The sequence below is a fragment of the Mycosarcoma maydis genome, chromosome 8, assembly GCF_000328475.2.
Source record: "Mycosarcoma maydis chromosome 8, whole genome shotgun sequence".
Lineage (NCBI taxonomy): Eukaryota > Fungi > Basidiomycota > Ustilaginomycetes > Ustilaginales > Mycosarcoma > Mycosarcoma maydis.
The window spans coordinates 791,983-811,787 of record NC_026485.1 but is presented as its reverse complement, the minus strand read 5'-3'; the positions used below and the strand labels follow the sequence as shown (position 1 = coordinate 811,787).

The window sequence follows — 19,805 nt, the reverse complement described above, 5'->3', positions numbered from 1 at the left end:
CAGAGCAACAGATGACAGACATCGAAAGCACACAGCCCAACTAGAACACTCCTCATCCAAGCACATAGTTGTTGTACATAAGATCCATTGCTTAGTACACACAACAACAGCCTTACTGCTCGAAAACGATAACTGTGAACACAACGATGACTGTCAAGGTCGCTCCTCTACGACCACAATTTCGAAGTTTGGTAGCGCTTAGCCGATGCCGGTGACAGCCGAATGGAAAGCAGCCAGACCACAGTGTGTGCAAAGCATGAATAGCCGGCAACATACTCATTCTCGTCCTTTGGACCTTTGCCGTTCTTGAGCATGTCCAAGTCAGCAAAGCGCTGCAGCAGTGATACGTGGTTGGAGACGTCAGCTTGCGTACTTGCAGAGCTGCCGATGTGGCTTGGGTTGGGAAGTTGGTTAGCTGGCAACGGATGCACCAATGGCATGCTGTCACGCTGAACCGCTGCCGCTGGCAGTGACATTGAGCTGAAGCGCGCTGCCTCGGCTGCTGATGCTGATACTGTTGCTGCCGATGCTGCTGATGCTGGGTCCTATGAGATGGAGTCTGCTGACGCTGGGTGTGTTGTGCTGGACATTGCTGACGTTGATGCTGTTGCTGCCTCTGCTGCTGACGCTCGTCGCATTGTGGTGGACACTGATGATGCGTTGAGTGTTGCACTTCTCTATGTGTGGCGGTGAGGACTGCACGCATGGACAGCAGTGACGGGCAGCAACAAAGGAAGGACTGGCACCAATCGCTGACTGGCACGGACAAAGAGATGGGTTGGCGACTTTGTTTCCACGCTCACTCAGACGAATAGACAAAGGGATGCTGTTCACAAAGCTTCCACTGGAGAAAATGGGCTGTGTGAGTTCATCAGAGCGGTTGACAGCCGCCGCCACATTCACATGCTTGTGCTGAACAAAGGGAACCATTGGAAAGAAGCGTGGGTTAGGGTTGCAAGAGTTGACATCAGACCACGTTGGCGTCCTCATTTCGCAATTCTGACCCACGCTCCGACACCACATGAACACACAGTCCATAGGCGCGGAGAACTATCTGCTGCCATTGACAGTCGTGAGTCGGAGATTGTTCCTCACACCACACCTCTGGGAAAATGAATGGTAGAAAGAAGACAAAATGGTGGTTCAGAAAAGCGTTTGATTATTCTGGTTGGTGCACACTCTGCTCCCCCAAACAACAATCAACCATGCTGACTATTCTACAGCCATGCTGGCTCTTTGACATACTGAGCTAGACCGTACTCGTTCCTGCTATCAAGTCTGTTGGGCTGCGCTTTTGGCAGTCGGCTATAGAAGTCGTGAGTGTGATGTAGAATTGTGATACTGTCACGAGTGTGTGATCTTCACGCACCCTGCGTGTGACAGCCAGAATCGTGAATCCCGACTCGGGAGCCTGTCGGGAATAAGCGCGTGCCACCCTGCAGCTACGCCTGTGACAACAGCGCGGAGCCAACCTGGGTTTCAGAAATTCACGATTAAAGGATGGGCGACGGACGATCCGTCGCAGCCTTTCGACACGTCGCGGTCGCGTGCACAATAAATGCGACTCGTGACTGCTGCTGCCGGCATTCACGATTCACGATTAACGATTCATTCTCAGACCCGTACTTCACTCAGCTGACACACAATTCACTATCTTCAATCAACCCTAGGTATAGAAGTTTATGGTTGATAAAAGGGAGTCTCAGCGGACTTTAGTCGAAGATACTAAGAAATGACACCTTTGGTGAATCGTGTGTCCACTCAATTGCCACTCTATCTTGTTCGCACGAAAATAGTCCTGGCATTACCTCTACTATAGACGAAGCCAGGGAGTCTATAGCCATGTGGCCTCTCTATAGGGCTTGACATTGTCCATAATCCTTTCACTTGATCATCAAGTAGCACGCCAACCACACTCAAATACTGAGGTTTCTTGGCATGAGTTTGGAGTTTGGTCATCTCAGAAGCGCTCTACTTTGGTCAAGATTCAAACAAGTCAGAGCTTTGTAGATCAATTTAGAATCGCCATACTAGGTAGACTAGTTGGTTCTGTCGTGCTAGATCCACACCGCTCGTTTTCAGCAAATACAGTGATTTCTCTAACTATGTACATGTCTGAAGATGGGAGCGGCGTTTCACAGAGATCTCAGAGGGTGATGGTGTGTGCGGGGATGGAGTATGATGAGCAACTGATAGGGCTGGTGGCCCTGGAAGTGCCGCGAGTTGACACCGTCCTGAAAACTGAGTATTGCTACGTTGACAACGTCTGGTGCAATGTCGGTTCTAGGACAAGTGTCATACTTTAGAAAGCTAGTCTTCTTCAACAGCATCTTCCAGTGACATGCAACAAAGATTGCACCCGACAGCAGTGCGGCCAGCATACGAGGCCAACAGACGCCTGCTGAGTCGAACTCTGCCGTCTTCGAAGTCGGCAATAATAACTTTCTTGTCGGACTCGTCGTCAATGTACACAACAGTCGAGGCTTCGAAAGGCTTTTTGTCAACCGCTGCTTGTGGTGAAAGACGTTCTATATCCTCTTCCGTTCCAGGACGCTCGTAAGGCCATTCAACTGTCACGACGTCGCCTTTAAATTGCTCCCCTTCGATCAGAGTAATGAGGTCTTGCCTCTCTTCCTGAGAAAGCTTGCTGGTAAGGAAGAAGACGAGAACGTCAACATCTGCATGGCGCGGTCGTTCGGCAGTCATGTCGGTCTCCGGGCTTGAGTCTTCTTTGGTATCTGCTCTACTTGCGGGTAAGCGTTGAGGAGACGTCAAATTATTAGTAGTGGTGGAGAAGAGATCCCGTGTCAGTCAAGGCTGAGTACTTATAATATCGTAATTCGTGTAGTACCGGCTGTAAATTCGGATTAGTGAGCCCCACCAAATGGTGTGAGTAGCGTGGATGGATCGAGTCTGTACCTTCACCCCGTCCCTGAGCCCCACCAACCGACTTTTTGATACCATTGTGGACTCTGAATCTTGCCTCTCAGCCGCTAATCGCCGTCGGCTGTCAACAATACCATGCATTTCCAAGCTTACAATGGCCGGCCCTATCATTCCAAAGCGGCTAATGGCGGCTCGAACAGCGTCCGCCGCCGAGCGGGATGCCAAAGAAGCTCGGCTGCAGCTAGCCGCTAGCGAGCTCGGCAATGAGACATACACCAGCATTCGGCAAGCCGCCGCAGCCAACAATCATGAATGTGCCCAAATTAACGCTACGCCATCGCGTCCAGGGCCGTCAGCCCAAGAAGGATGCTCGGATGCGTGATGAGCATGTAGGCATTTACTCCGGCCGCCGAAAGCGCCCTTGTCGACCATATCCGGCGTTATGCCTGCAGTGGGTACCCTCGGACGCCCGCAATTATCCGAGAGTACGCCGACACTGTCTCACGTGGCATTGGCCAGACAGAGCCTGTCGACGTTGGGCGCAATTGTCTGCAGGGCTTCCTGCTGCGGCACCCCACAATTCACTCGTATTGGTCTCGCTGTCTTGACAATGCACGGCTCACAGGAGCAACAGAGGAGGTAGTACGCCAATGGTTTGATTGTCTTGGCGAGATCATGCGTGAGTACAGGGTGGCGTCAACAAACGTGTTCAACATGGACGAGACCGGCTTCATGTTTGGTCTGGGTTCTAGAGAGCGGGTCATTGTGCCTACTGGTGATCTGGCATCTCGGTTTGGGGCACAGCCAGGAATCCGAGAGAAGGCCACTGTCATTGAATGCATTGGAAGTGCCGGCCAGGTACTACCGCCGCTCTTAGGGTTTGTGATGTTCTTTGATCGCATCGTATCATCCCATTCCTGCTCCCACCCCACGCCACGCACGTAATGGAAGCGCTTGACGTTTCGATCTTTGACCCGTTGACATCATCATATTGGCATTTGGTTAGCAGCGCCGCAGAGAGCGTTGGCGCCACCTTCGACAAGGCGCGGTTTGGACCCTTCTATGCCCGGGCACGCGAGATAGTTCTAACGCAGTCAGCAGCCCGGAAGGCCTTCTTCGACTCGGGTATCACAGTCAACACAGACCCGGACAAGATTTTATGCCGTTTAGCTGGCCGTTCTATGCCATGTGAAGCTTCTAGAATGCCACTGCAGGCGATCTCGATTCCACGCTCAGAGTCTGCTTTCAATGCTGCCCTTGACTCTACGCTCAATGTTCACGCTCAGGTGTCTAATTCACGTGGTGCACGGGATTTAAAAGATATAATCCAGCAAGCAAACAAGGCAGCGATAGACAGCCTGCACCCGTTCGAAGAAATCGTACATCGTGAAGATGTTCAGCTGGCAGTAGCAGAAATCTTGAGTGTGTACACCGCCTGTTCTAGCATCGCCAATCGACATATCCGAACGCAGCTGAGGCTGCAGTTGCAGTTGCGTGACCATCGACTCTATTCGTGATTGGCCATCCTCTTTCAGTTTTCAAGACCACGAGCCACGCTCGCTTGGGCTCCAAGTTTTAGACACGGGTTCGAAATTGGGACTTGGCTTGCGTCTGGATAAAAAGTTGAGCTCGGGATCGCGGATATTCAGATCAGCGCCAAACAAGACTAGGTTTCCACAACTCGGACAGTTTGACGTAAAGAGCAGTTGGAATGCTATGCTGAGATCCGTTGCTCTCTAGAACGTCGGGCCGTCGGGACGCTGCAGCGGTGAACGTCGCCCAGAGCGCCGTCAGTCTTCGGAGATCACCGACAAGCATTCGTGATTTTGGCGAAGGGTTTAACGTTTTATCACGTTTCGTGTTTTTCCTGCAGAAGTCTTATCTAGTTATCTCGTGGCGGAGACAGCCGCACGTTGAGCAGCGATTTCCTTTCTCGACAAACTCCGCTGCCAGTGTCCCAGACCAAAGAGATAGCTCGCCACGCTTCTGGAAACAGCTGGATGGCGAACTCTTCCAACGAGTCATGAATACCGTCGCTTGACAATGATAGACTCTGGTCCAGTGTTCAAGCTTGTGAATAAAAGGCCGCTTGCCACCTGAAAGGTCTGAGCTTGCGATTCGATTGTGAACTCATCCAGACAAACTCCTTGACACAATGACTCATCTTACTACGACAGAATCGAGCATCACCGTGCACCCTTTACCGCTTTCAGAGGGCTCAGCGGTGGACTTTGGCGCACAGCTCTGCAATGTCGACCTCGAAACCATCTCCGAGACTGACTTTGACGTGATTCGCAATGCCTTGTACACCCACCAGCTGGTGATTTTCAAGGACCAAGCGCAACTTACACCAAAGGCGCAGTACGAGCTCACTCGCCTCTTTGATCCAGTTTCGGAAAGCTACGGCCACGGCAAGGCAGTCGGCGCCAAGAGCGTGCTCCACCCCGACCTGAAAACCGTTCCGCATCAGCCTCAAGTTCAGGTAATTGGTAATGGACCTGTTGCCAGCTTTGAAGGTCTTCAAAACATCACACTCAAACATCCGCATCACCGTACTTTCCATCGCGACACTATTGCGCTGCAAGATGACCGTATGAAGACCAGATTCTACCGCTGGCATATCGATGCGGCGCTCTACGATCTAGAGCCACCCAGGGTTACCAGCTTGCTTGCCGTCAAAGTCCCCAAGACGGGGCATCAGCTGCTTTGCTATGACGACGGTAGCAACGATACGCTGACTGTGGCGCGAGGATCGACAGTATTTGCCAGCTCGTATCGTATGTATGACTTGCTTAGCGAAGAGGACAAGAAATTCGTGCGAGAGACCAGAGTGCAGTATGCACCGCATCCGTACGTATGGATGGCCGATGCTAAATCGCGCAGTGACGGGCTGGGTATGCTGTCCGAAGGACGGGAAATGCAACGTTCGCAGCTGCCCGAGGTCGACGAAAGCAAGGTGAAGATCTATCCCATGTGCTGGAAGAATCCAGTGACCGGAAAACTGGCGCTACAGGTGCATCCGTCCGCTGTTGAGAAGCTTCATCTTTCGGACGGCACTGTAATTGATGACCTTGAAATGGTCCGAGACATTGTTCACAAGCTGCAGAGGCCAGGAATTGCACCGAAATTCGTATACGCCGTCGACTGGGATGAAGGCGACCTCGCCTTGTTCAACAATCACGGTGTACTGCACTCGGTTACAGGATCTTTCGAGCCAGACGAGGTTCGGATCTTCCGACAATGCAATCTGGCTGCCAGCGAGCCACCGCTAGAGCCTTGAGCCTTGTCCTCCCCGTTCGCTATGTCCATAGATCTGTAGGATTTGGCTCGCCTGTTCCTGCTAATAAAAGTCTCTCCTATTTTGATACAAGAGCCACCATCTTCAACGCTGGACCACAGCCGTGTAATACTGGTGCTGGACAATGACATACAAGTCTCCAGCTGTTTCAGAGCTGCTAAAAAAGGAAACGGGTATTGGCAGAGCGCCGAAGAGTCGTTTGTGGATTGCGAATGCTGCTGCGCTTTCAACTTTTGACAGCAACGTAGGTTGGATTCGAAGATGCCTTCATCGAACACAGTACAATTCGACTGAGAATGACATCGTAAAAAGGGGGTATATTGCAAAGGCAGAGCCAATTTACGATGAAGCTGAAGCCTGCAGCTGGCGGATGGGTTGTTGCTAGTGCACCGGTAAGGAGATTCTGGTGGAGAGTAGCAAGATCGTCTATCATAATTTTGTGTCTAAATGTTCCATATGTTGACCATCACGTCAACGGCTTCCAGCCGCTCCGAAGTGCCTCAGCACAGTTGTCCTGTTTGCGGCCGATCTCGACGAGAAAGGGAAACAGCGAATGGCTGATCAAGTCTTGCCAGAAGCGACTCCAGATAGTGACGATGCTGGAACGCATTATCCAGTCGTACATGAGATAGTCGCGCCACTGATATGTAGCCACCGCCTTAGGATTGACAAAGATGAGTGGACGCTGCTTGCTTCGAACGTGGATGTCGTAGCTGGTAAGAAGGCATTCAGAGACCAAGCACAGAGGATGTGTGCGGAAGCGAATAGGACCGTCATCGACACCTGCGCTCGTCGAATTCTTGCCGTCTCCACTGGTGGGAAGAAACCATTTCGTGTCAAAGACGGTCATGCCGTTCCAGCAGCTGTTGACCGGAATGATCTCGCCTCTGCGCAAGCTGGAAATATCTGATTCGAGCTTGAAGTAGGGCCACAAAGGTGTCGGACGATTGCCTTGCACGTCGTGCATGACCCAGCTGATACAGTGATTGAGCAAGTATTGTCACGGTCAATGTCGAAGCAGAAGAGAGGATCAGCATTGTTCCAGGTGGAAGACGAACTGGCAGGCACTCACGTGTCGTAGAAGCCAAGCGGAAAGTAGTCCAGCGCGCAGACTTGGTCATAATGCCCCGCATTGGTCGAAAGGAGTTCTAATACCGATTCTGTAAAAGCATCGTTAACATCAAAACGGTGTAAGCATCTGCCTGCGAGCGAAACGAAATAGGAAGCGGCAAAAAGCTCGAATGAAAGTATGCGTACCTGGACGGAAGAAAATGTCGTTGAGCCAAACGAGTTTGGAGAAATTGCGGCCATGCAGACCGTGAATGCCGGCCTGTATTGGGCTCAAGGCTTCGTTTCGGATGATGGCGAGACGCTCGATCCGGCTCATGTCGTGTCTGCGACTGTTGTCGAGCATGCGGATGCTATTCTGGACGCCATGAAGATGAAGATCACGCTCGAGTGATGACAGAAGCTGCTTGGTGCGATCTTGCGAATTGCTCTCGTAGATGGAAACAAAGACATTCGACTCGCCAAGATGGTGCACGAGCTCAAGTAGCGAGTCAGAAAAAGCGGGAAAGAGGTGTTCAGAGTTGTACAAATTGGCGGTGATGAAGACGGTTTCGTTGTTGGCGGAAAAGTCAGATGAGCTGGAAAGTGTTACATCCCAACGCGGGCTGACGGTGAGGGTACTCCAGACGACTGTACATAGAAGGGTAATGAGAACGAGCGCCCTGAAATGCTCTCGTCTTGTGTTGCCACTGTGGTATGATTTTAAGGCTACTGCGACTAATGTCGAGATGGTTGCGACAGGAAGACCTATCCAAACGAGTGCCAAAAAGATGTGCAGCGTCGAAAACATGCGAAAGTAGATGTGGGCAAAGATGGAGACGAGCAAAGGCAGACCAACGAGTGATGGTACCAGCGAGGAGGAAGATCGATCTGCAAAGTCGCCGAGACGCGAGACCCAAGGGCTCGAACCCCAATGATGTTTGGAGAGGGGAGAAAGAGGCAGATCATAATCGACAGCGAGAGAGTGTGGTGCGCCTTCCAGCTCTATCTGCAAAGGCAGAAGAGGCACCTTGTGCGACGAATCGTGATGATGTTGAAACATGGAGTGACCACGAAGATGAGGGCGGTGCGGCGACGATGGTGGTGGTAGAGCGAACGAGACCTGCAACAGTGGAAAGGGTCATGTGTCGGCTCCGCCCGACTTGCAGCTAGAAACGCTTGAGCACAGGGATGTACTGTCAATGGTCGAAGGCAGTCACGAATCGCGCGCTTGCGGGAACCACACAAGTAGAATTGAGATAGTTACGTTATTCGTGATTGCAAGCAAATCAAGTCGACTGTAGGCAAGTGGCAAGGCCCGAAGAGAAGAACTCGGACCATTTGGTGGCATTTGGGCACACTTAACTTTGGTGGGGATATGTACATGCAATCTGCAGTTCAGGGTTGCGTACCCTTTGCGCATTCGAACCCCTCTCGAGAAGCAGGGAAGCAGCCGGGCAGCACAAGCCAAACCTGACTCGAATCCAGAGAGCCGACCGGCCAAGGAAGCATCTGCTGTGCATGTTGAGTATACATGTGGCACACTGTGACAGCGCATGCGAATCATTCGCATTCGTGATTTGAGAGCATAGGCGAGTCCAAAGCGCACGAAAGTTTCCTTAACTCTATTTATTTTTCGTTCTTAGATTGCAGCCTCTGTGTGTTGATTATGAATTCTGACTGGTTACCTGCATCTGACGAAAGGCGGGTGCGAGACAAGATCAACTCACAATAGGGGGTTTACGAGGGGGGACAACACGTCGTTTTTCATCAACGTGTGCTTGTTGGAATGAACCAACTAGGGCGAGCCCCGTGTTGGTGTCCCGACGACAGCGGCAGAGCAGGTCGCATAAATTATGCATGAAACAAGGGTTCTTCGCAGTCTGCCAGCCAAACCAAGATAAACTTTTTTTGGACAGAGCAGTGCAGGCAGTGCATACCAACAGTGCCGAAGGCTGTGCCATGTACCACTGCTAAATTACAACTATCTCAGCCGAAAAGGCTGGAACGCAATTTCCTAAAGCAATCGTGGATCACGAATCTCTCGTCGTGCGTGTTTCGCTCGCTCAACAATCACGAATCGTGAATCGAGGAATTGACAGTTGTTTCGCCATACGCCTTGTTTCCAAAATCTCTGATTTCTAATTAAGGCTGGCCGGCGTCTGAGGTCGAAAATACGCAGGCAAAGAAGAGAGAAGCCCCCCAAACACCAAGTTACACGCCTGGCTCGCCACACAAGATCATAAAAACGTGGCCAAGCAATCAAAATTCCGTTCTCTCGGGCTGAAATTGTGATTGATAAACATGGCGGCAGTCGAGCCTTGCATTTTCATGTTCTGTGATCGCGGCGTAGTGCCGTACGCGGCACGCTCACGGACCTTGTCCAGCCAGACACACGGCAACACTTGATTAACCACTAACTAATGCACGATGCAAGTCACTAAGTTAACAACATTCACGATTATTAGTCGTGAGTATAAGTTCAAATCGTGAATCACAGCGTGGTGTTCTGAGTCCTCAGCAATGGCCCTCCTTGTTCAACATGTATGGTACTAATATTAATAATAAACGCAAAGGCGTCTCGACCGCCAATTCAATCGCTCTTACTCTGAACTACTGCTATCAACTTCAACCTTTTTGGTGCGGACAGCAAACGTGATCCACTAAGTTACTGTATTCAAGCTCACGGCAAAGCTTATAAATAATAGATATAATAATTTGTGCACCCTTCGGTCAAGCAGTTGTCAGCTTGTTGACTACAGTAAGTTATCCTGACAAGAAAGAGCGGCACGGAGCTGGGCATACAGTAGGCGTCTACCTCGGCTTCTACCCTTAAGGCTCGTCGAGCTTGCCGTGAATCACAAATCGTGAATTGAAAATCAAGCAGCCTGACAATCGTGAATCGTGATTCACGAATCACGAATTGTTAATATAATCACGAATAAAAGGTTCCAATGTTAGTACCAATCGCCATGACTTCGCTTCCGCTCTCGGCAGAGAACCCTCTTGCGCCTTGCCTTGCCTGCCGGCTTCGGGCGTCAGCGCAGGAGCTGCCACCAATTTGGGTTGTGCGCGCCCATACGTGCGCTGCCACACTCATGACTTGGCTGGCGTCGGAGGTCGCTAATCGGTCGAATCTAACCAACACGCGCTCTGGTAGTTCAGTGCCCAGGACCACCTTCACAAAAGAAAAGCCCTTGGAAGTCGACAACTCGTGTTCACGCTCCTTTCAAGCTTTCAGTCTCCTCTGCCAAGCGCAATCCACTGGCTTTGATGCCCAAATCGGAATGCAGGCGAGAATCGACCTGTCGATGACACCCAAGTCTATTCTGGCAGCTTCGTCGACACCTCGACAGTATTCAAAATGATGAGCCAGCCTGTACGCTTGCCGAACAGGTCATGGTGTCGCGCATTGTGTATTTTACACATTGCTGTCACGGTGCTACCTTGTCGGAGACGGCCGAGGTAGCATCGGCTGACGAACGCGAGACTTGACGCTCCATCGAGCCACCTGGAGCAATACTTGCTCCTACCACATCCGCGTTACCATAGTTCTGAGGCGGCGACGTCCCATTACTTTCCAGCGCTTTTGCTGCAGCCTCGGCCGCTGTGGCTGCTTCCTTCTTCTGACGGACGTGTTCTCTCAATCTGCCTCCGTGAATGTAAAGCAGCAACGGCAGCGGCGTCAAGAGCAACGCAAGCCCTCCTAGCAAACTGGTTGCTCCTTGCACCGTAATGCCTCTGCACATTTGCCTCGTGAACAGTGGCATCACAGCAGCCAATGCCGAACGACAGAACCCGGCGGCTGCCAGAACACTAGGAGCTGAAGGACCTCCATAAGCTACCATGTAAGGGATCAAAGATGTAAAAGCTGACATCGATCCGGTGCATAGTAGCACAATACCAATGGCCGGCACAATCCAATGCACATCTGTTTGGGCAAAGCGATGGGGAGCGTAAAGCATGAAGCTTCCACTGTGTTGTTAGTGCAACCAGCTCCCATAACGCCCTCTTTCCTCTTCCGAATCAAGCTACTCACTGGTGAAGGGGATCGTCCATGCAAACAGAAAGAGTCCAACAGGAGCCAGCAAGCATCCGTAGATGGCGTGAATGAGAGATGTCTCGGGTGGCAGCACCTTTTTGCCGCTCTTGGCTCGAATGCGTCGGTTGATAGCCTCTTGGATGAAGTAATAATTGCAAGCGGACATCGAGACCCCAATAAACAGAGTGATGTACATCAATCCGATCGATTCCGGCTCGAACCCTCGGATTGTAGCAAATGCGAGCGGGATGATGACAAAAAAGTCGTAGATGATCGCGTAAAGCAACGACGTGTAGATCGAGATAACCAGCACTACTCGATCCGTGAGTAGCCATTGGAAGGGGAGTTTGATCGATCGAACCATTTCATTGCCGACCGAGTGCAATGTTCTTGACATTCGCGAGAACCATCTTGCTTTCTCGCCATCGGCATCGCATTTCTCCTGCACTGCATATTTGGCATGGTGGAGTCGTTTCAATTTCGAATGATCCGTCTCGGGCACAAAGAGGATACTAACCACCGTGACAGCGGCAACAAAGATGGCCTGGTGCCTTAGGTTCCATTGCCATCCTGCTCGCTCGTTGACAAAAGCGCCCACCAAACCGCCTAACGCTGGACCTGCAAATGCCGAAAAGCCATAGCAGGTAAAGAAGGGTGCATATTTTGGCGGCGTAGTCATGTCGCTGTATGACGCCGGCACATTATTGAGGGCTGATGCTCCAGCAATGCTGCTTAAAAGTCGAAAAGCAAGAATCGCGCCCAGATTCTTGGATTCGGAGACAACAAAGCAGCAAGCGGTGAACAGAATCCAGGAAATGACGTAAACAGGGCGCTTGCCGTTTGTCTGGGCCAATGGGCCCATGAGCAATGGCCCAAGTGCAAATCCTAACACGTACAGCGAGAGGCCCAGCGTGACAACTTCAGCGCTTGTATTGAAGTATTGCTGCAGTGAGCGGGCAGAGAGCGCAAAAGCGGTCGAAAGATAGGTAAAAGAGAGCACCATGACGCCAAGGATCAGGGTCACCCGGGTCTTCTTACCGGTTCCCCATTCACGCGGATTTTCTACGGGCGGTACAGATGACAGCGCTGATCCGGTTTCTGGACCCATCTTGCCTTGTTGGATCGAATCAGGCTGAGAGGTGCGGCAGCTCATATTGGAAAGCGAAGCAGGTGTTGTATTGAGGCAGTATCTGGCTTTTTCGGCCGATGCGGTTGAATGAGCAGCTTGTCGCCAAATGGCCCTCGTGCTTTGATATTAGGTCGTCGTCAAGCTGGAGGAAATGGTTTGTCGGAGAGAAGGTGCAAACGCTCAACGAGCGAATCGCAATTTTAACGCCGGCCAGACTAAGACGGATGAGGGAGGGCAAGGGCAGAGAACAACAAGGAGGCATCGGGTTTGGACAGAAGTCTTGTCTGTGTACAACACGGTGCGGTGAAAGCCGTATCTCCATAGCTGAACGAGTATATTGCCGTCCACATTCGTGATTCATGATAGCTCCACACCGCAGACATAGTAGCAAATCTTTCCCTTCAGAGGCAGACCAATTCAAGTCACCTTCGTCGTTCATCTATTTTTCCATAGCGCCTGCAACCTCAGCGCTGAAGCATTGAAGTGAACAGAGGCACTTCTGCCGCCAAGCTGTCGCATCTGGGGCAGAACACTCGCTGAAGAATCCGACCATGCGCTGTAGGTCAAAGCACACAAACAACAAAGTATCGAGATCTGCAATCGCGAATTCGGCATTATCTCGGACAGCTCGCGTGTCTGAGTGCGCGACGGTTGGACCGTGAAATTTCAAAATAGCCGTGCAAATTTCCCCTTCTACCATATCGAAATCACGAAACGCATCCAGATTTGACCCGATTGGCTTTTCTCACAACCTAACACTTTGAGCAACTGTGCGTGGGTTGCGTAACCTGTGTGCACCTGCACGGCCCCACAGCCTTACATGCTCGTACGATCTTATTTGTGATTTGTGATTCATTTCGTCTTCCATTTCTACCTACTCATTCATCGTAGAGTGGGCTGATACCAACAATGGCAGCTGGTCTCGTGGACTTTACGCCATTTCACAGCTTGGCCGGCGGGCTGATGATGGCCGCATCTTTACATACTTTGCTCTCCAAGTTAGGTCTGGTGCTCGGAATCTCGGGCTTCTTTCATTCCACCGTTTCTTCGACATTGAACGCGGTCAGCAGCTCCCCTCAGAGTACCAAAGCAACTTCTAAGACGTCAACATCCATTTTTCCGCCGGTGGCTCGCTATTTTACTGCTGGCATTTTCCTCGGAGGTGTCGTTCTGGGCCTGACGCGCTCCAGCGTTGAGGCAGGGCTCGGTATCTCGATCCTGGACGATCCGAGCAGTGCCAAGCCTGCCTCGCTGCTTCTCATGGCTGGATTGGGAGCGCTTGTTGGATTCGGCACAAAGCTTGCCAATGGCTGTACTTCCGGACACTTCCTTTGCGGGCTCTCTCGCTTCTCGCTCAGATCGTTGGTAGCCACTGCTACTTTCTTTGGCGTTGCTGTGCTCACTCACGTCTCAATCGCTTCTCCGTCCTTGTTACAAAAGGCTACAGCCAACTCTAGCTTCTTTGACCATCTCCCGACAAAATTTCCGCAGCCGAGCTTCCTCACGCTGCTTGCCCTCCAGGTACCTGCGCTTGTCTACATGAATGCGCCTCATGTCATTGGTACTACAGATACCTCGGTAGGCCCGGAGAAGAAAAGAGCTGGTCAGCTCTTGGCAGCCAAAGTCATGGCGTTCGCTGTCGGTGTTCATTTCAGCTTTGCGCTTGGTGTTAGCGGTATGATGAGACCATCAAAGGTGCTCGGCTTCCTCTCATTGTCGCCTGCTCTCATTTCTTCCGGTGCTTGGGATCCATCCCTCGCTATGGTGGCCATTGGCGGCATCATCCCTGCCTCAATAGCGTATTTTCGGCAGGTCAAACCCAAGCAGGATGAGCTTCGCCGACGCGCCACTCAAACGGAATCTAAAAAGGAATCTGACAAGCAGCTGTCTCGGCACCAGCCCGAGCTGTTTCTTGTGGCCCCGGAATGGCGCACGCCGGCCGACCCTTCCAAGGTCGAAATAAGGCTCGTAATTGGATCCATCCTTTTTGGCCTGGGCTGGGGATGGACTGGTTTCTGTCCCGGCCCAGCACTTGTCTCTCTATCGTCTCTTGGCGTTCAAGGCACCTGGTCGAGTGTCACGGATCTTCTTGCCTTTGTCGCCGCTATGGCAGTTGGCGGTCAAATCGCTGGCCTCTTATAATTCCTTCGGTTCTCTTTTTGCCCACGCAAAGCAGTCTTGGTCAAAGCGGCCAGGAAGAAGCTCATTACATGCGTACATTTACACAATCACCTGTCGTAAACTGTCGAAAACTCATTCGAGAAATTCCTACACGCTATTGCATTTTCGAATGTGACTCACTGACTTGAGCGCACCAACAGACACTAGTTACCGTCCAGCTTCTCGAGGCTCGAAACTGTCGATAGAAAACGATGGAGGGACAGAATTCTCCCAGGAGAACGGTACCGTTAATGTAGCTGATCCTTGGTTCTGTATCTACGATGCTTTGCAGTAGGTTGCAGTAGGTATGTGTCGCCGTATTTATTCGTTTAAGAGCATCGTCCATTGAGGCTAGCAGGGCTTAAACTTCCACAACAGTTCTCAAACGTGTATCGCAAACAACTCTAATTGTAGGCAAGATGACTCCTCGTGTTGTCAACAGTTTCGCTATTCCAGCTGAAACCATTATCGGCGCTAACATCGGCGTCAAGATCGAGGCATCCAGCAGGAAGCGGTCAAAGGTTTCTAGTCTCGTCGCGGCCAAGAACCACTTCGCATGTCCATGTCACCCAACGAACCCTAAAGTGACTCTGGCCTTGATCGAAGTGGGTGGGCAACCGACCCGACATCAAGTCCAACTGATATCTGGCCGAAGATGGCATTCTCTTTCCCGACAACAATGAGATGCCCCTGAGGAGCATCTTCGAGGTCAGCGCTCAAGGCTAGGGCGATCAAATAAATGTTCTGCTGTGCAAATATATCCCTTTGAGCGTTTCAAATCGAGTGCTTTTCGAAACAAGTCTCAGCGACGCCTACAAGACTGACAAGATCGTCGCTCAAGACAAAGGACACGCCGCTGGGTTCGAACGTGCCTGCATCAGCGAGAAATCTCCTTTTCATCAAGGTTCCAGCTACTGGATCAGACATAAGAGCGGGTCCCAAGCGGAACGAGGAAGGCATAATGACACTGAGAACTTCTCTATTCAGTGTTCCTCAGGCTATTGTTTCGACCCAGCCTGGTTGTCTTTACATTTAGCCATTATTTCAATGAGGTCAAAGCTTCGCCGTCTGGACGAAGCTCTGAAGTTGTTCATCAACGCCGAGCATCGCGGACGCGACGCAACTCTGGAAGCTATGAAGCCTGTAAACGTGTAAGCAAGCCAAGCCTGATGTATTTTGCTCATCAGCGCCTATCGCCAGACCAGCTTCAAGGTATTCTCGCTGTCATGACCTCTGTCACTTGTCTCTCTTCTGATCGTTCATGAGTTGATGGGTCGTACCACAATTTGGCGGCTCTTATCCCGCTTCTACCGAAATGCTGTTCAATTTCGTCGAAGCCTTGTCATGCTTGAGCAACATTTCCGAGTCTTCATGTGCATTAGTTGCGACTACTCACGGCACTGTGCTCTATATCCAACCATTTCTGTCCTTCACAGGTAGCAATTCTTCCAGTTGCCGCCTGCTTGAGCGAAGCTTTGGCTAGCTACAAAATCGTCTAACCTGCATAGCCCTGCCGCAGCGTGCATCCTGCCCTGCGTCTGAACGCTGCACTCCTTCAAGCCCGATAGCGGAAGCACTGCATCGTTCAAAGTAAGACGGACATACTTATGTGGCGTTTTCTTGCACCTCAGCCGCTCAATTTCGAGACGACCACCCATAGGCACAATGTGTGCTGCATTCCACAGCCTGTCCCTTCTCGGATAGCTTGTTGTGTCAAGTTTGTCCCTGAGCAACCCCATGACAGCAATGGCCGAGGTGAGCTGGGTGTCGTGTGTAAAGTCGAGGTAGACTGGCAGTCCAAGCGGGAAGGTCAGATTGTTGGCATCGAGCGTAGTGTTGGTGGTGGTGTGGTCCTTGACAGGCATATCAGTTAGTCGAGCAAGAAGCTCGTTCACCCAACCGACACTCCATGCCCTTCCAAGGGGTCCGCCGTATCCTGCATTTTCGTACTGCTGCAGATCCTGGGCATACGAGTAGAGCTCCCATTCGTGCAGCGAAAAAATGGCGCAAAATGGCGAAAGATGGCCGAGGTAGGCCGACTGGAACGGACAAGCATTTTGCATCGCTTGCACGTCCGACGTAGTCAGATTCAAGCTGGGCAGCGCATGCTGCAGCCGCTGAACAACTTTGGGAAGCCAGATTTTGTTCCACGCTGCGAAAGCATCATCCGAAGATGTATCGTTGTTCGAGAAAGGACAGGTTCCAACGGCGAGTGAATTGTTGAAATTTGCCAGACTGTCCGGAACTGTCAAGAGTGGAGCTTGTAGGCGCTGACGCCAATTCATTCCCAAGAAGCCTTCCGAGAAGGCCCAACTCGTCACATTGACTCTGCTTTGGTCCGTAGTCCTGACAAACACGGGCAAACTTTGGTTGACGGGGCCGTTGTACCAATCTTTGTGGCCAAGCAAATGACCATATCTGTTCTTGAATCTGTAGCCGCTAGCGCGAGCATCGGCCTCTCCATACGCGGTGAGCAGTTCGGGTGTCACTGGTTCGTAGTCTTGCTTCAATCTGGACAAAAATTCGAGCTCTGGATGTGGCTGTCCGTCGCCGAAGCTGAACTTGGACGGTGCATCGTCAGCACTGCTGGCATTGACTAGCTTCGAGATCATGGTGGCGATGCCTGTTCCTACACCTTTTGAAGGACCCCGAAAGTCGTGTCGCATCAAGAGGCTGACCTGTTCGACTTCGCAACCTGAAAAGGGCTGGCTGGAAATACCGTAGCGCCCAACATCGCCGCCCGGAACGTAAAAAGACCACGCTCCAAAGCTGGTGAGGACTTGCGGATCGACCGGTAGACCATTCTGGGTATGTGGCCACAGCGAGGTTCCGTAGCCCAGAGTACCAGCCAGCGCAAGTAATGCAGGTTTCCATTGACGCATCTTGCGTTTCTACCCTGTGGAATAACTCACGACTGTTTCGGGACAAAAGTTGAAGGACTTTATTGCGGCGGCTCGAGAAACAGATCCTGGGCAAGAATCGCCAGTATAAATGCAAGTCGACCGTCGAAGAGTCAAAGTCAAAGTCAAACACATAACCAAGTTAGCCGGCATCATGGTCTGCAGAATCTACAAGCGCTGGCGCATCGGCGCCGAGCAGCCCGTGCGGACCGCAGGCAACCTTCCGCCTCATCGGTGAGGGCCAGGGTCATTCGGCAAGCCTTTCAACATGAAGAGAGCACAATGGCATGATGCAGGCACGTTCCGTACCTTCTCAGTTTCAAATTCCCTTTGATCGCATGGACATTGGTTCGATTTAGTTAGTGCCCCTTCTGCTTCAGGTCGTAGCTGCACCCTGGTGCTTGCTGCAGCGAAGATGAAAACGTGGACCTGCCCTGCATGTTGTGAAACGACTTAGCACAGGGGAATACTGTAAACATCCGAGAGGATTGCAGTCACGAGTTCTAAAGTATGGGACGTTTAAAGTCGACGCAGTTATATACTCGATCGGGTAAGCCATGATGAGTAGTTTGGAACAGTCACGAGTGTGAGTCACGAGTTTCACTAAGGGTCGCGTATGCGCAACATGTTGTAGCGTGTGTGTAGCACAAATTAGGCGTTGAAAGAGGATTTTGCCGAGATTTCCCTTCTTTTTCGCTGGAGCTGTCAAGGTGGGCCATGGTGGGTCGATGTGCTCTCTGACTCTTTCACTCAGTCTTTCGCAATAACTACACGATACACGGACAGTGACGAGTTGCATGTAAACTCGAAATTCAACAGACTGAGCCGGCTCGTTGGAGCAATCTCTTACGCTAGCGTTGAGGTGTTGCTGGTGCTGGGCATAAAGACAAAATCATGACATAGCGCCTGATGACATAGCGCCCGAGCAGGACAAGTCACTCAGCAACTTGCCAAGAAACGTTTTTGCAATTTCAGGAAGTAGTGTAGGTAAATTGGACTGAGATGGGCGTATGGTCGGCAAGAGGGTTGCCAGTAGCATCAGTGAATTCTGTCGCTAGATATTGCCAAGTGCTGGGCTTGAGAGTTACTTTACTGCCATTCTTGTAGAAGACCTTGTCGACTACTTCGCAGTTGTTGGAGGTCGGGATGGGATCAGCGCAGAGCAAAGCTGCGTCGGTCGAGGCAGGTGGTTTACCGCCTCGAACAAGTTCTACCCAGGTATCAACAAGTCCGGTCTTGCTCAAGAATGACAAGAGATTGTCTTTGGGTCGAGTATACCTGCTGTTGGTATCGCCCATTACAATAACTGCACGTCCAGCAGCATCAGATCGACTGGCAATCGCTCGAGCCACCTGCTCGAAGTTGGAAGTACGTGCGGACGAGTCGCCATCATCAGATCCGGCGTCCATGTGCAGATTGTACAGGTCCAGCTCACCACCGGTGGGCAGCGTGACCGTGACAACAGTGTAGCCTTTTGGGGTGAGACAGTCACCTTCGTTCAAGTTGCACTTTTCCCACTTGACGCGCGAAAGATCCTTGAACGGAATCGTGCTGAGCGTATTTAGACCCGAACCAAACGGAACGCCTCCAGACGTAGGGGTGCGGTAGGGATGATCATCGTTGTCATAGATGTAGGCGTGATAGTTGAAATCTTCTTGAACGTTGATCAGGTCATAGTCATACTGAGCAAACTTGTTGCCAATCATAATCGAGTTGGCCTTCTTGTCTGCTGCACCGTTCCCATTGATGAAAGCCGGAAGCCCAGCTACATTCATTGTGACGGCGGTGAGACTGCCCATCGATGTGGGAGCCGTCGAAACCAGCGAGGCTAGCTTCAAGAGCGAAGCCAGCAGGGGCAAAAAAGTGTTGCGCATCGTGTCGAAGCTTTCGAGTTCGAACGTAAGTGAGCTTAGACCCTGATGGTAGCTTTGGTGTGCCGAAACTGTTGCTCAGACTTGCCTCTTATAAGATTTTCCAAGTACAGTATGGAGGCTGAGCTTTGAAGTTTGATACCTCGCATGTTGCTGGTCGTACATGCTCCGGCTTCATTTTACCTGATACGAACAAAAGTCGGTGCAAGGCACCACGCAGCTTGCATCCTGCGCCCATCTCGAGAACCTTGCTTAAGGCTGAATGCGCTTGTCAGCTGCTTCACTCTAATGTTTCGGATGGTCGTGCACCGAGATCGCACTTACAGAAACATACGCTCGTGACTTCGTGCAACAAGCAACCCGCAAGCATTTGCCTTCTAAATCCTGAGCAAGCCCGAGAAGCATGGCCAAGAGGTTCGAGCTTGGTGGCAGGACGGTCTGCATGCACGCCGCGCATTAGCACGCACGCGCA

The 19,805-nt window shown here is 51.4% G+C and overlaps 8 protein-coding genes across 8 annotated transcripts; 3 read left to right on the top strand and 5 right to left on the bottom strand.

The window, feature by feature from the left end:
* Positions 1 to 312: 312 nt before the first annotated feature.
* Positions 313 to 693, top strand: UMAG_03389 (uncharacterized protein; the record flags this gene model as incomplete). The annotated part of the gene is made up of 2 exons (XM_011391465.1): positions 313 to 410; positions 471 to 693. The coding sequence occupies 2 exons, from the start codon at positions 313 to 315 to the stop codon at positions 691 to 693; spliced, it is 321 nt and encodes a 106-aa protein (XP_011389767.1).
* Positions 694 to 2,310: 1,617 nt separating this feature from the next.
* On the bottom strand, positions 2,311 to 2,706 carry UMAG_03388 (uncharacterized protein; the record flags this gene model as incomplete). The annotated part of the gene is made up of 1 exon (XM_011391464.1): positions 2,311 to 2,706. One exon carries the CDS (start codon positions 2,704 to 2,706, stop codon positions 2,311 to 2,313), a length of 396 nt encoding a protein of 131 aa, XP_011389766.1.
* A 2,335-nt stretch (positions 2,707 to 5,041) lies between these two features.
* UMAG_03386 (uncharacterized protein) lies at positions 5,042 to 6,166 on the top strand (the record flags this gene model as incomplete). The annotated part of the gene is made up of 1 exon (XM_011391463.1): positions 5,042 to 6,166. The coding sequence occupies one exon, from the start codon at positions 5,042 to 5,044 to the stop codon at positions 6,164 to 6,166; it is 1,125 nt and encodes a 374-aa protein (XP_011389765.1).
* A 484-nt stretch (positions 6,167 to 6,650) lies between these two features.
* On the bottom strand, positions 6,651 to 8,294 carry UMAG_11017 (uncharacterized protein; the record flags this gene model as incomplete). Its single annotated transcript, XM_011391534.1, has 3 exons — positions 6,651 to 7,158; positions 7,257 to 7,344; positions 7,442 to 8,294. The coding sequence occupies 3 exons, from the start codon at positions 8,292 to 8,294 to the stop codon at positions 6,651 to 6,653; spliced, it is 1,449 nt and encodes a 482-aa protein (XP_011389836.1).
* A 2,371-nt stretch (positions 8,295 to 10,665) lies between these two features.
* On the bottom strand, positions 10,666 to 12,426 carry UMAG_03384 (uncharacterized protein; the record flags this gene model as incomplete). Its single annotated transcript, XM_011391462.1, has 2 exons — positions 10,666 to 11,162; positions 11,271 to 12,426. The coding sequence occupies 2 exons, from the start codon at positions 12,424 to 12,426 to the stop codon at positions 10,666 to 10,668; spliced, it is 1,653 nt and encodes a 550-aa protein (XP_011389764.1).
* An 885-nt stretch (positions 12,427 to 13,311) lies between these two features.
* UMAG_03383 (uncharacterized protein) lies at positions 13,312 to 14,544 on the top strand (the record flags this gene model as incomplete). Its single annotated transcript, XM_011391461.1, has 1 exon — positions 13,312 to 14,544. One exon carries the CDS (start codon positions 13,312 to 13,314, stop codon positions 14,542 to 14,544), a length of 1,233 nt encoding a protein of 410 aa, XP_011389763.1.
* Positions 14,545 to 15,992: 1,448 nt separating this feature from the next.
* UMAG_03382 (uncharacterized protein) lies at positions 15,993 to 17,444 on the bottom strand (the record flags this gene model as incomplete). The annotated part of the gene is made up of 1 exon (XM_011391460.1): positions 15,993 to 17,444. One exon carries the CDS (start codon positions 17,442 to 17,444, stop codon positions 15,993 to 15,995), a length of 1,452 nt encoding a protein of 483 aa, XP_011389762.1.
* A 989-nt stretch (positions 17,445 to 18,433) lies between these two features.
* Positions 18,434 to 19,336, bottom strand: UMAG_03381 (uncharacterized protein; the record flags this gene model as incomplete). The annotated part of the gene is made up of 1 exon (XM_011391459.1): positions 18,434 to 19,336. The coding sequence occupies one exon, from the start codon at positions 19,334 to 19,336 to the stop codon at positions 18,434 to 18,436; it is 903 nt and encodes a 300-aa protein (XP_011389761.1).
* Positions 19,337 to 19,805: the final 469 nt, after the last annotated feature.